At 35.7% G+C, this 15,413-nt stretch overlaps 2 protein-coding genes across 4 annotated transcripts; both read left to right on the top strand.

The window, feature by feature from the left end:
* Nucleotides 1-947: 947 nt before the first annotated feature.
* LOC105835226 (6-phosphogluconate dehydrogenase, decarboxylating) lies at nt 948-4,880 on the top strand. Its single transcript, XM_012678301.3, is given in 5 exon segments — nt 948-1,197; nt 1,289-1,533; nt 2,185-2,388; nt 2,390-2,811; nt 3,753-4,880. Coding segments are annotated over 5 exon segments (1,458 nt in total). The 5' UTR covers nt 948-953; the 3' UTR covers nt 4,096-4,880.
* Nucleotides 4,881-8,418: 3,538 nt separating this feature from the next.
* On the top strand, nt 8,419-14,979 carry LOC105835227 (RNA-binding protein 45). 3 transcript variants are annotated; one of them, XR_001138960.3, is made up of 7 exons: nt 8,423-8,766; nt 9,060-9,174; nt 10,621-11,417; nt 11,517-11,746; nt 12,468-12,608; nt 12,843-13,272; nt 14,680-14,979. XR_001138960.3 is itself a non-coding variant. In XM_012678305.3 (6 exons), exons 1-5 carry the CDS (start codon nt 8,568-8,570, stop codon nt 12,579-12,581), a joined length of 1,455 nt encoding a protein of 484 aa, XP_012533759.1. In that variant the 5' UTR covers nt 8,419-8,567; the 3' UTR covers nt 12,582-12,608; nt 14,680-14,839. The 3 variants fall into 3 exon arrangements, 2 of the variants coding, with proteins under 2 accessions (XP_012533759.1, XP_012533758.1); XM_012678305.3 differs by lacking the exon at nt 12,843-13,272 and having other exon boundaries at nt 8,419-8,766; nt 14,680-14,839; XM_012678304.3 differs by having other exon boundaries at nt 12,843-14,820.
* The last annotated feature ends 434 nt before the right edge of the window (nt 14,980-15,413 follow it).

Raw genomic sequence — 15,413 nt, 5'->3', positions numbered from 1 at the left:
AACTGCTTGTTAAAAAATCAGTGCTTTATTTTACTTCGAAAACCCTACCCCGAGTTACAAATTCGAGTGCGCAATCTCAGCCATAATCTTTTCATTAGATAACCGCGTGCAATCCGGCGCATCTCACGGCACAGCAGCGTGCGCGTTAACGCTGCGTCATTGTGGTATCTCGACTGATCTCGACGTTTGCGGTGTAGAACGGACGTCGGACGACGCAATTGGTCAGCGATGCGTCGGCTGACACTACCTGCCGGACATCGCACGAATCACACGTCCTTCGGTCGCCCGCAACGGCGCAACGTTCGACGTTTGACCACTTGTTGCGCCCGTGGCATCTACACTACGAGGAGTCACTCGCGCGTTTATTCAGTATTCAGCATTTTCATCCTTGTAATCACGTCTGTGAACCACGTCCACAAATATGAGCACCCCGTGAGTACTCGTTCTACCCTGCGTCCGCATCAAGTTTATTCAGAATAGCAGAAATACAAGCGGAACGAGGAAGGTCGTCCTGACATTGAAATGACTTCAGAACAGTTATTAAAGGCTATTTTTTTGCCCAATTATAATTAACTTTGACGTCATTTCGATATTACCGTGACTTGATGTTCTGCTTGAGAACTAAACAAAACTTATTTTGTAAATGAAATGCTCAGATAGCCAAATCTTTCGAGAGGATGTGTTGCATATTTTAGTAGAAATCTAGCAATAATTGAGTACAATTTATTCTTCTTTATTATCGTTAGAGATGGATAAGAAAATGAGCAAGCAATATCATGATAGTAAAGTATGTTTTGCTTCTGCTATATTTCTGTTGTTAATACATAATCTGCTTTATAGTCATGATAGAACTTGCTGGAATATCGCTGTTATATTGCTGGGCATCTTTGCTATCTGTATGCATCAGTTGGTGCTTTAGGTTTAGGAGATGGGATTTTGTTTTTAGACTTTGTATGAACTCTATGTCTTTCAGGACAGCAGACATTGCTCTCATTGGGCTAGCAGTTATGGGGCAGAATCTAATTCTGAACATGAATGACCATGGCTTTGTCGTGTGCGCCTATAACCGCACCGTGGACAAAGTCAAGTCCTTCCTCGAGAATGAAGCCAAGGGTACAAAAGTTATAGGTGCCTACAGTTTGAAGGAAATGGTGAGCAAGCTGAAGACTCCAAGAATAGTAATGTTGTTGGTTAAAGGCAAGTTCTTTTTTCATTATTATAAGTTAAATCTGTAATTGTGCAGAGGATGTGATTTTAACACAGTTAAATTTGTTTTGATGTAACACAGCTGGCACAGCAGTGGATGCCTTTATTGAACAATTGTTGTCCCTTCTCTCCAATGGGGATATTATCATCGACGGTGGTAATTCGGAGTATCAGGACACTGAAAGACGTACCAAGGATCTGGAGCAGAAAGGCATTCTCTTTGTGGGCAGTGGAGTAAGCGGAGGAGAAGATGGTGCGAGATATGGACCCTCCTTGATGCCTGGTGGCAATCCCAAAGCATGGCCGCATATCAAACCCATTTTCCAAGTATAGAAATAGAAGCAATGCTTAATTGTTATTTAAAGAGATTTTTCAGTTTAAAAAAAGAGGAGAAAAAACATTATTGGTAATATCCATAAGTTTAAAAGATTCTTAAAACAAAGAATAGTTCAGATTTTAATTTCTGTTTTAATTCCTTTTAGTTAAAAATTAAAAAATATTTTTAAAAAGTATAAATGTTCAATACTTTATTCAAGGCTGTACATCATTTAACAAAGGAGCTTTTGGCATTGGCATCTCGTAAATAATAAATAATGAACAAAATTTAAATAATAAAAGCAGTAATTTGTTTTAAAATTAATAATATTAATAAATATTTATGTCAAAAGGTGGAAAAAATATTTATAATATTTTAAGTATAATATTTTAGCTACGCTTGTTAGTACATTAAAATTATTAGAAATAACAGTCTTTCTCAACTCTTCCCATTAATGTTATAAGAAAATATTTTTGAATAATGAATTATTTTTATTGCTCAAATTTTGTTTGTTACTTAATATTATTTTGAAGATGACAACGCTAAAACTTTTGTTAAAAGATATATGAAAAAAAACTACGTGACTTCCCTATTTTTTAAGCTTGGAAAACTTTTTTAGTAATAAGAATTTACGAAACACTGTGCAAAATTACATCTTTCAGGCAATATGCGCAAAAGCTAACGGAGAGCCATGCTGCGACTGGGTAGGTGAGACCGGCGCGGGACACTTCGTTAAGATGGTGCACAACGGCATCGAGTACGGTGACATGCAGATCATCTGCGAGGCGTACCACCTGATGCGTAGTGGCTTGCGGCTTACGCCGCAGGAGATGAGCGCGGTGTTTAACGAATGGAATAAGGGTGAACTTGGACTCGTTTCTGATCGAGATCACGCGCGACATCCTCCAGTATAAGGATGAGAAGGGCTATCTGCTTGAGCGTATCAGGGACACCGCCGGCCAGAAGGGCACCGGCAAGTGGACGGCGATTGCCGCGCTGGATTACGGCGTGCCGGTTACGCTGATTGGCGAGTCGGTCTTCTCCAGGTGCCTGTCCGCATTGAAGGACGAACGCGTGGAGGCGAGCGCAGTGCTGTCGGGCCCGGATCCAGTGTACGAGGGCGATAAGAAGCAGTTCCTCGAGCACTTGAGAAAGGCCTTGTACGTCGCGAAAATTATCTCGTACGCGCAGGGCTTCATGTTGCTGAGAGAGGCCGCCAAGATCCATAATTGGAACTTGAATTATGGTGGAATAGCGTTGATGTGGCGAGGCGGGTGTATCATTAGAAGGTAGGATACGGCTGAATAATATTAGTTTATCCGATTCTTTTAATTCATCTAGTTACGATCATCAATGCCACGTCGATCCTTTTGATGCGAATTTCCTTTTAAAGTGAGAGGCAAAGAAAAGTGTCAAGGCTACAGAACTGTGTCTCAGGGATAGGGGAGGGGGCATTTCGTACTGTCATATAAACTTGCAATATAACTCTCGTTTTTTTTAAACACTGATAAAATGAATAATCATTCATCTTACGTAAAGACGCGATAGGATAAAGATAAAGATACAGTGAGAAAAGTAAGTTTTTCTTTATTTTTAAGACATTAAAATGTTCTATTGTAAGAGAAAAGTAAGTTTTTTTTTATTTTTAAGACATTAAAATGTTCTATTTCTGTTTATTTTTATAAAATTAAAAATCTTTAAGAGTTTTAAATGTTTTAGTGTTTTAAATTTAAAAACCGTTTAAAACTAAGATATCTTTGAGTATTTAAAAAACAGAGATAGAAATGAAACATTTTATTATCTTAAAATTAAAAACCTTTTTTCAGTGTAACATGGAATGAAAATTGGAACAATAATATTTAAAAAAAGTGTTTAATTTTGCAGAATTCCAGTGTGGAAGATTTGTTTTTTGATTATAAAGTCTAAATATTCAGGTATTTTTTACATGAATATTTACATACTTATAATTTAAAAAACTGAGTCTTAATTGCGATTTTGTTATTCTTGATTTTTCGTTTTATTTTATTATTTAGAATTACTCTTTAAATTTCCTTCTACCTGTTGCCGAACACTGTAAACATTATAATAACTATTATATATTTTATTGATTAGATGTGCACTAAAAATATTATAAGTATAACAAAACTTCGCAGGTAACAAGTGTTAAAACACATTTTCTAAAGAAGCGTATTATCAGAGAGATTTGAGAAATTGTGTAATTTCTTTCTAGCGCATTCCTGGGAAATATAAAAGCGGCGTACGATAAAAATCCGAAATTATCCAACTTATTGTTGGACGAGTTCTTCGCTAAGGCTATGAACGTGTGCCATCGGAGTGCCAGAATAGTGGTGAGCGCTGCTGTGACGATGGGTATACCGACACCTGCTCTATCGACGGCTTTGGCTTTCTACGATGGATTCAGAACAGCGCGATTACCGGCGAATTTGCTGCAGGCCCAGCGCGACTACTTCGGCGCTCACACGTACGAACTGCTCGGTCAGGAAGGGAAGTTTGTTCACACGAACTGGACCGGACACGGCGGAAACGTATCCGCTTCCACGTATGACGCGTAAAACTCACAAATTTACGCGGTAATGTAACAATGGTCAACAATGTACAAACGAATACACCAAAAGAAATGCAATACAATGTGACAAATACGGGCAATTGAATTACAAATAATTTAAACATGTGACATTATTATAATACATAGCTCTGACATGACGAAGAAGCGTCTCGACATGGGTCATTTTATAATTAACAGACTAACTATATAACATAATTAATATATTGTTAATAAAAGATATGTTATATTCTCTTCATCTTGTTATGTATATATAAAAATATATAATATTTTTGTAAAAATATATTTTTTTTATATTTTTAAAACATTGTAGAGATTTGTGATAAAAAGAGTATATTTTTACGAATGTTAATTAACGATAATTATTTCTAAAAAAAAGATGAAATCAATAGTCGAATCCATCGAAATTGTCACTGCTGATTGGTTCTCTTGCTGTACTAATTTCATGAGAGACTCTCATCACGGAGATAATAAATTTTAATTTGTATACATAGTTATCTACATAATTATTGCAATTTATTTAAAAATAAGAAACTAAATAGCGCGTTTGTGCTGTTTAAAAAAGAGAGTTTATCTGTGCTGTTCTAGTCGGGTCTATTTTATTTTTTTATTAATGTTTTATTTAAAATTTTTTTCAATCTCTTATGTGGAAATTGTTTACTTTTTATTATTGACTAAAATAATAAAACAGTATAGGAAATTCGAACAGAATAGCAGGAAATAAAAATAACACACATATATATATATATGCTGAAAAAAAGAAATAATATGTAATTGAATAAATAATAAGGTACATTTTCAGAGATTTCTCGTAGAATTTTTACGTCGTCAATTGCGACGTTTATTATGGCTTTCGTACGCACGCGATGCGCCACGTTCCACACAGGTTACATGTATATTTTAAGAAACGACGATTTGGAGAAGTAGGGAGAAGCTTATGTAATCCTTGCGAGAGACGTTGCCTGATTGTCGAGGAGTAGGCGACTCGTATCCGCGTTGCTCGATGAAATTTATGCATCATAGAATCGCAAACGGTTAGGCTCGTGGACTCTGTCCTTCTTTTTATTCAATACATGCAAAGCGATACTAGGCAGAACTGCCGCGAATCGGCAGCGAACCTCTCGTTCCTCGCTGAGATTGTCGGCGGGAAACTAACGGAGACGGCAAATCGCGGCAAGAGAGCGGGGACCGAGGGCGCGCGGGGCTCAGGTAGTGAAACGCCGATTATGCCGCGAAGCGGCGAACCACTCGTCGCGTTACCGCATTTCTCTTCCTCTTCTCCGCTGACGCTCGCACGCGAAAATATTGGAGCATGACACTTTCAATCGCGCGTCGACGTTTTCCTGCGGCTTTTGCGAAACACAGCGCGATCGCGGGACGCGGGTTTGCGCAAGCCGATTTTTTTCCGCCGGCGCTCTCTGCCGTAACGCGATTTTGCGAACGACGGGGAAATTTGTATACCTGGGATGGTTTGAGACGCGTCGTCGTTATCATCAGTTCGCTATTTCGGCATTTATGAAAAAATTGTTGGCCGAGCGATTGAACGCCTTCCGCGCCGTTCGGACTGTCACGCACGATTTAATGAATTATTAATTGGCATTCTAAGTATGTGTAAGATCTTTTGTAAGACAAGAGTTTTTTTATTTATTTTTTTTTAGGCCGATTGACCTTAATTCTTTCCTTTGACGGCGCGTTTTTTTAGAGAATATTATTAGCCATATTTTTATTTAACGTCGAGGTCACACGCGCGCTCTTCCTGCGCGTACATAATATGCTTGGATGTAATATATATATATACACATATATATGTGTGTGTGTGTGTGTGTGTGTGTGTGTGTATTAAAAATAAGATTATATTTATCATTTATTTTGCTGCAACATGACAAAATTTAAAAGTTATCTTTTAATTGTTTGCGAGAAAAGAACAATACGGCTGTTCATTCAGAGCATTAAATAGTTAATAATGATTTTAGTCAACAATCACTAAAAAATAATGATTTTTAAAATATTAAAATTCTTTATTTTTGTCTCTATTTTTTAAAATACGTACATATGTTTTAATTTTAAATGACGTTTATATTTAAAACACTAAAATGTTTAAAGTTGTTAAAGATATTTTAGTTTTAAACATTTTAATTTTAAATATCGTTTAAAACTAAAACGTTTTTAAGTATTTAAAAAGAGAAATCAAACATTTTAACATGTTAAAATTAAATCAAACACTTTTTTTAGTGTTGTTACATCAGAATTGCATTTAAAAATAATATTACGAAATTTCCATGAACGAAATTCAAAACTTATTTCTGGGAAACTTTGTTTTCTTTTTAGCATTGTAGCGGTAGGTAACATACATATATAGCCTTGGCTAAAAATATTAAGTCTTTTTATTTATCCGAAATTCTTATTTTCTTTTGATTACCAGTATTGTATATAATTTTAAATCTTGAAACGAGGAATAACTTACATTTTACTTTTTTTTTTAATTCTCAAATTTTATTTTGAATTATACAAATGCTTAATATATACACATATATGCATCCATCAAATATATTTTATATATTGTACGTTAAATACAAAAAAAATCAATAACTTACATGTCTACATCCCATATTTTAGACATTTGAGTTTTTATTTGTATTTCAATCATATAAACATATAACGCGGCAGCATTACAAAAAATAAAGCGCGACCGTTAAATTCCAAAAATACGAGGAACGACGATGAAAATAGTTTGTTCGCCATTCGTCGCGTAACATCACAGAGGAAGGGATCCATGCGAGAATCGCTAAAGGTCATTTCCACAATAGCGTAAACGTAATGTAAGTGATAGTAAAGTATCGCCTAAGACATTTTGTTTATTTCTATCAACATAAATTAATCTCTGTAATTTCTCTAATCCCTATTTTTCTCATATATTCATAGAACTAAAAAAAGATAAAAGGTATATAAATCACGCTAAGATTAAAACTATTTAACATTTGTTAGAAAATGAACGTACAATTGCGTCTTACAGTCGCTTATGATTATTATGATTACGCTGTTGTAGGAACAGCCCTGATACATCGTGCATCCAGTTTTACAAACATCGTGCGAATGCGTTTTAATCGCCGAGAATGAAAAAATTGGCGACTGTTGTATGGACTACGATCTTTAGAGAGAGCGTTTTTTTTCTTCCCCGAGGTAAGAGGCAAACAAAATTCCGAATTGCCAGACTGGCGACGATTGACGTTAAATGTCAGGCGCGAGAACAGCAGGTTTAAGCCGGCACTTGCGGTTTTCTCCCCTCTCTTTCTCCTGCTCTTTCTCTTCCGTACCTTATTGTTAGATGTTTATCTGTCTCGTTACCACAGGGAGTTTCTGACATCACGTAACTCGTAAAGAACGTATTTCTCTTGTTTCTCTTCCTTCATTAATGGATCTATCGAGACAAATATGCCAGGATTCTTGTTTTTGTCTATAGCGTTTGTCCTTGCGAGGAACGAGATATTAAATTTTGTTTTTTTTTTTCAGTCCTATGTCGAATACGGTGATTTTTTTGTACATTTCTCAAGCGTCTCATCATCATAATTATCATGATCGTTGAACACTCAACGGAACTATGCTTTCGGAATTTCTATTCATATGTTCCGTCGCGGTTAGTAAAGATTCTTTGATCTATATCTGTATATCTTTTGCTTCGTGAAAATTTGTCTTAGAATTCTTTGTATTGTTTTTCAGGATTTCTATATTAATTTTAGAAATTGTAATTTTATAGGAAATTCTCAATTTTTTAATTGACACTTGCAAGATTGTAGAACGAGATTTGGAAATAAATCTCGCACAGAAATCTCGTAAATTTCAAAAATCTTTATTAAAATAATTTTAAAATATGAAAAATTTATATTTGAAAAACTTACAATTTTCCAAATTTTTTATATATGTAAATTCTGAGCATTCTAAGAGAAATCTTAGAGGTTCAAAAAAATTTAAGAAAGTTTTTCAGAAATCTTCATAAATGAAAAATAAATTCTCAAAAATACAAGATATAAATACTTTTTTTCTTATAAAGTTCTGAAGTATTGAAAAATAAATCTTACAAAACTTGGAGAGATAATTAAGATATTTTTTCAGAAATCTTAAATTTAAAATATAAAATTAAAAAAGAAATAAAATGTTTTTTTTTTTTCGTCAGAACCATAAGATTGTTTTTCCACGAACGATCGAGGCTGAAATTAAACATCTGATCTTGTTTAAAGGTTATACCGCAAGTCTCGCGTCGTTTGTCCGTCGCGCGGATTAACTCCGCGGGGGCGACGGTGGGAGGAGGCGGGAGGGACACCCCCTCCGCGCCAGCCGGAGCCAGCGGCATCCTCGTTCTCGCTCTTCGCGCGTCAGCCGAGCCCCGCGTAGACGGACGGCGGTAGATCGTCCGCGCTCGCGGCAGCGCTCGCGTTCGTCGTCGTTATTCATCGTTTGGGTAAAATGGCCGACCACAGGGAACGGGACTCGTATTACTCGCAGACGGATCTCCGCTCCAAAAATGACGATCCGCCGAACTCACGTCTCTTCGTCATCTGCCACAAAAGCCTCGAGGAAGACGATCTCAGGAAGGCATTCGAGAAGTTCGGCAAGATCGAGGACATCTGGGTGGTTAAGGATCGTAATACGGGCGAGAATAAAGGTGATGTAAAAACTGAATCGATTAGGTTGCGATCCGCTCTAAAAAATAACAAAAAAAAGCGCATTTTTTTCTCTTTTTTAAAGCGCGGCTCTTTTATTTTCCGTCTGAGAAAGATTATTGTTATTGTTTCTCTCTTTCTCTCTTTCTATTTGATTTGGTCTCTCTCTCCCTCTCTCTCTCTCTATTTGATTTTTTCTCTCTCTCTCTCTCTCTCTCTTTCTCTCTCTCTATGTTCCTGGCATATGTCCTATGTAATCTCTGTTAACATTGTTACCATTTGTTTTGTCTTTTAGGTGTCACATATATCAAGTTCTTTAAAACGTCAGAAGCAGCGTTCGCTCTGGAAGAGATGAATGGCAAGATGTTGGGCTCTGTCGGCAGACCTATCAAAGTGATGATCGCTTCGAAGTAAGTCCTCCTTCAACGTTTTGTTCACTTTAAAAATTCTGATTGACTAGTTCACTGATTGACCAGTGATTGTCAGGTTGAGGGATTATCTTCACTTTTCACCAGTTTGACTTTTGTTTTTTTGAAAGAACAAAAAGTTTAAAGGGATTAGACGAGAAACACATTAGAATCTGGGATCTTGTATTCAGGATGCATTTATGAATTCAGAGAGCAAAACTTGAAGAAACGGATTATGTACTTTGCTGTAATTTCTAATATCAGAAAGGCAACAGATTTTATACAGAATCTGCAATATCTGACAATGTTGGTAAACTGCTGCTAGAAATCTAATAGAATCTGTTGACATTCTGTCAGCAGATTGGCATGTTACATTTAATAGATTCTGCTGACAGAACCTGATGATGACAGATTAATGCCAGAAACTGAAGATCTATGCAACATCTGACAGCAGATTGTAAAAACCAACCAGGATCTGTGCCATCACTGAATACAGGATTGAAAATGATTGCAGGACTGCTGCTCCATCTCTTGCATGTGAAATTGGTCATTTTACTTTCTATATTTAAAGATTTAATATAATCAAAATTTTAACGTGGCATAATTGTTATTGTATGTATTGTTTATGTGTGTGAGACATGATTGTGTTTTTGATGAAGAAGTTACAATATTTTACATGTAAAATATTGTTGATCAAATTCGAAAACCACTTAACTCCACTTTTTTATGAAATTGAGATACTTATTTTGTGCAAATTATCTTAAGATTTTGAGTTGCATAAAATAAGTATCTCAATTTCATAAAAAATAGAGTTGGGAGCTTTTTTCAAATTTAGCTGATATATTAATTTCTATTAATAAAACAGTTAAAAATTTTCTTTAAATCGAAATTAAAAAGAACAGAATTTTTTAAGTCATTTCAAAAACAGTCATTTTTAAAGATATTTTAATGTCACAATTTAAATATCTACAAGACAGTAAACTGCTCGATTTCTACTACTAATCTGCCAATCAAATTGTGTCATGTAGATTTTGCTCAGTTTCACACTGTAATCTGCAGTCAGGTTCTGTAATCGACCGACAGAATGTAATCAGAATGTAATCTCAGATGAGATCAATCTGCTAACGTTTTCTGATCAAATCTATTGCCAATCTGCCGAAAGTGTAACATTTTGCTAGCTGGAAAAATTTTAGCACTTTTTTGTCATTTTTGGTTTTGTGTAATGAACAATAAAAATAGAATGACAACAAAGTACCCTAACAAAATTATAAATGTGTTCTGGAAAAAAAATATTTGGATCCTTTAGGATTCTCTTATAAAAAATTTAATAATAGCAGTTATTATATTTCTGTTTTGGGGAATTAATTTATATATTAATTTTTTATTATATTTATTTGATAATTTAAAAGAATATATTTGATTTTAATGGATGTTTCTAATAATTTACAGCCGGGATCAAGGTTCTGTGCGCGAGACGAACGAAGAGGAGAGGTGGGTTCGCTTATTCTGTGTATTACCGAAAACAATGACTGACAGCGAGTTGCAACAGGAGTTCTCCAAGTTCGGTGCGATAGAGTACGCAACGGTCGTGAAGGATCGCAGCACGAACGAGTCCAAGGGCTTCGGCTACGTAAAATTCAAGAAGGTATCGAGCGCAGCGCGGGCGTTCGAGGAGTGCGACAGGAAGTACAAAGCGGTGTTTGCCGAGCCGAAGAAACCGAAATCCGATCACAACGATGTCAAGTACAACAATGGGTTGTCCAGTGCCGCGTATGACGGCACCGGCGCCAGCTATGGTCCCACGAACTTCGGCAAGAGCAGCATCAGCCTGGAGATCGCGACCAACTACTCCAACTCGGAGGGCTATACGCGTCTGCAGGTGATCGCGCACCCGGCGCTGAATCAAGACCAGCTATGGAAGCTTTTTGATATAGTGCCTGGGATGGATTACTGCCACTTGAAGACCGATGTTAGATACAGGATGCCGCGTGGCCAGGCGGTAGTGGTGTACAACAATCCGAGCGCGGCGGCATACGCGCGCGAGAAGTTCCACGGTTTTGAATATCCGCCTGGTCATCGGATGATCGTCAAACCGGATCTGACGAGCGCACCACCGAAGGGCGCGTCAAAACCTGGGGGGTCGACCGCCGGCAGTGTCGCCAGCGCGAGGACTGATCTGGCGCATTTAGCAGAGACGATTGCTCAAGCCACCTCGTTGATTCAAGCTGCAGGTCTGACAGCACCGAGTGAGTAAATCCGACGATCTTGCTTAGCTCGCCCGGCGGCGAGCCGGTGCGCCGAGAGGATAATACATTGTGCGTCAAGTATTGCGTTTCTCACTTTAGGCTTAGACCACATATCCGTGAAGTTACCACCTGTACAACCGATGGCGAGTATAGACGCTGAGGTCGCTAAGAGGTGTTTCATCGTATGCGGTCCACCAGTGCCACCTATCTACGCTATGAAGGACGCGTTCTGTAGGTTTGGAAATCTCATAGATGTATATATGTTACCCGGCAAGAATTGCGGATATGCGAAATATGCCAGCGTCAGCAGCGCAAATGAGGCGATTGAGGTATCGCGCCCTTTTTTAAGCTATTGAAAAGAAAATTATTAACTTAATGATTATTGAGTTTCTTCAACAGTTCAAGTTTTATGTATTTAACTTACAAGAACTATTATAATTTCGTGAAAGAAAAAAATCATAATTTTCTGGAGCCATTTTAAAGTAGAAGTTTCGATTTTTTCAAAGATCAACTTATAAAGGAATTTAACATTGCGAAAATTCAAGAAAATTTGAAATCTTGCAGAATTATAGATAAACTTAATAATGAAACATTTCAACGGGCTGTTTTTATCATTAAAATTTATTTTGGGCACCAATGAAAATTATTTTGTTATTAAGTTTATCTAATCTATAATTCTGTCAAGTTAAAAAATTTTTTGAATTTTTACGTTGCCGTTTGTAAAAGAATGCATATAAATATTTGAAATATAAATTGGCTCATAGCTTTTTATTTTCACTATTTAAATTATTGTCTACTGTGCTTTTATTTTAGTATTTTTAATTTAATACTTGAATAAAATATTAAATTGAATAAGTTCACAAGTATTTAAATGTTTAATTTAAATTTAAGTTAAGTTAAATGTATAAACACTTGAACTGAACAAATTTAATCAAGTTGAAAAAATCAAGTTGTAGTGTTAAATTAATAATAATAATTTATTCTTAGTCTCTTCAATAATACTTATATTCGAGACACGTTGATATTTTTAAATTCAAAATACGACCTTAGGTCCTACATGGTCAGGAGATTTGTGGATCTCGGCTGAAAGTCCTTGAGGCGGAGGAACGAAACGTCGGTGAAGATCGACGGAAACGATTACGAATGGATGAAGATGAGAACTGAACGTGTCCTAATAAAAATGCGTATCTCGTAAGTAGTAGACGAGTAGTATAGTGACGCAAAGGAAAAAAAAGCGTTTTTTTTTGTAATAGTTGGTAGTACACCCCGAGATGTTTTGTTGACGCTATCACTTTCTCTCTCTTTCTCTTTTTCTCTTTATCTTTTTCTCTCTGTCTCTTTCTACCTCCTCTTCCTCTCTTCCTCCTCCTCGGTCAGGGGGGGAAAACAGCAGGAGAAAATGTAATTTTTGCTTTGTCTTCACAGACTGACTGGTATACACAAGCCGGACGCACGCAACAAAAAGAGACGAATTTAAAGACTACTACTCACTTGACCACATCAAGGGCCTGCATCCAGGGAAAACTACTCCAACTACCTACCTATATATATATTTAACTGTTCGCTTACGTTCGCGCAGCTGCAACTCTCTACGTTACTGAAACCTTTAACTGCTACTCTACTATTACTATTACTTTTTATCCTCTTACATGGTCCGTTCACACACGATACGTTGCGCGCGCGGACGAAAACCCATGTTTCTGTTACTTTAAGAGGCCTGTGCGAACGGCCATATATCGTTGAACGCTTGAACTCGCTATATCTATGGAAATGCTGAAATGTATACTTTCTTCCTTCGGATTTTACTGGAAGACTTGGAGGAAGCAAAGTGCGCACACATTGATGAGATGCACAGGTGCGATTTATCTCTCTATATATGCGATTTTCGCATATATCACTCTAATATGTATTTTTATCCTTTCCCAATCTTTTAGCCTCTAACTTTGCACTTTTCCGAAATGATTATTTCCAGTGATTATTGACACATTTTCTCGAATGGTGAACCGTTCGAGTTGGTTTACTTGAAACATCTTAAATGTCTTTTTAAATCAATCTTCGATGATTCTGTGAGAAATCCACGAAAACAATCGTGACTCCGATTATCCGTTCGCATGGGTTTTTAGGTATATAAATTATGCTTTAGGTTTAAACGAAGAGAACTTTTATTTATGCTTAAATTTCTGTACTTTTCTTTTATAGTTTACATTGCGTGCAAGTGAAGAAAGCAAAATAATTTGTACTTTGCCATTGACCACTTTTACGATAAGTTAAAATTATTGTGGACAAGAGTTATTCCAAAACAAGAGGTATATTGAAACATCGCCAAAAATTTTATGCTGCGGTGTGGTAACAATATAAAAAATTGTTATTTGATTAAATATGTCGTATAACTTTGTTATACTGTTTGACTATTTGTGTAAAATATTTTAACTTATTAATGCTCTGTAATAAAATTGTAAGACATTTCGATTAATTCGTGCCTTTTACGCACATTACCATTTAAATTTTTAGTCACTAGAAATTTAATCCATAATTATTTGTGTTTTAAAAGAGGTGTTAAGATATGTGTCAAGATATAAAAAATATTTTTAAAAATAAACAATTTATTTAAGAGATTTTTAATTTATCGAGAAAACTGATGATATTTTTGAACTTTTAATATACAACTTAAACATTTTTTAAAAGTGTGAGATTAATTAAGAGAGAGTATCGAGTTGATATACGCGTCGATGTTAATTTACGATTGGGTAAAATCTTGTTTTGGAAGCGGTTAATGTAAAAACGAATGAAATGTACTGGCATGTAGACTGTTTTTCGTTCGGAAACACAACAGGGAAAAGGAGCGTAGATTTTGTCGCTTATGGTAAAAGAAAGAAGATAAAAGAAAAGACGATTTTTCGTGATATGCAAAAAACCGATACCCGATATATCCATCATTACGAAATCAAACGACTTCATCATACACCCGGTGATCGACGCACAATATTGAACGCTTTATGATGGACACACATTTTTTGTACCACCGTGCGGTTAGACTCTCACTGTATTGACCGGATGATGTCCCAGGAGACTGTAACTGTGACTTGTTTTCATTGATGATATCAAATACAACATGGAATACGCAATAAATCCCAAAACACCAACTCTTTCACTTGATTTTTTTTACTTTGTCGTTTATTGTCGATTGGAACATTTTACGATTTTGTCTAATTAATCCATTGATTCTGTCTGATAATCTGACATATATTCTTCTCGATTTCAGGATATCGTGAGGATTCCACGAAGCATTGTACCTGAAGACTGTGATACTTCTAGCGACATAAGATTATATAATGTTTTTACGAGATTGTACATATGGGAAGAAAAATTTTACAGAATCTATTAAATTATTATATTTTTAGTACATGCAATTTTTTGTATTATTTACATGTGTATGTATTTATTTTTTTTTTTTGAGACAAACCATCGCCTCTATTAAAAATGAATGAGTAATAATTTTTTATCACTTCTCTATTTTTAAGTCATGTCAGATAAAGTTTATTACTCTTATTGGTAAAAAAATTAATTAGAGGCATGGATATTGTAAAATAAGTAATATAGTGCAAGATTTAATATACTATAATAGTGATTAGAAATTATTTGACATTATTTAATATGAATAAAATAAATTGTAATAAAATAATTTTTCTTGACATTTTTGTTATGAAAAAATCGATTTCAATTTGATCAAAGAATGGAAAGAAAATTCGATATTATGGTTTGAGTATATGTTTCGGTATTATGTTTGAAATAATTAGAAATAATTAATCTATAGCTTTCAGCACACGATACGATTTTTCATGCTAGCACGCATAGAAGGCGTCTTATGATTGGCTTACGATTGGTAATATAATCATTCGAGCCAATCAGGACACGTAATAAGAAGTCTCGTATGCGATCTAGCATGAAAAATCGTATCGTGTGCCAGAGGCTTATGTGAATTTGGGGTACAAAGGA

The sequence above is a fragment of the Monomorium pharaonis genome, chromosome 10 (assembly GCF_013373865.1).
Source record: "Monomorium pharaonis isolate MP-MQ-018 chromosome 10, ASM1337386v2, whole genome shotgun sequence".
Classification (NCBI taxonomy): Eukaryota; Metazoa; Arthropoda; class Insecta; order Hymenoptera; family Formicidae; genus Monomorium; species Monomorium pharaonis.
This window is presented reverse-complemented; position numbering and strand designations above follow the sequence as displayed.

What these genes read in the sequence shown, in the direction of transcription:
- LOC105835227 (XM_012678305.3), top strand. Translation starts at nt 8,568, where the DNA reads ATGGCCGACCACAGGGAACGGGACTCGTATTACTCGCAGACGGATCTC. An exon ending in AAAGTGATGATCGCTTCGAA is followed by an intron (nt 9,175 to 10,620) that starts GTAAGTCCTCCT and finishes AATAATTTACAG; the next exon opens with CCGGGATCAAGGTTCTGTGC. An exon ending in GCGCAAATGAGGCGATTGAG is followed by an intron (nt 11,747 to 12,467) that starts GTATCGCGCCCT and finishes ATACGACCTTAG; the next exon opens with GTCCTACATGGTCAGGAGAT.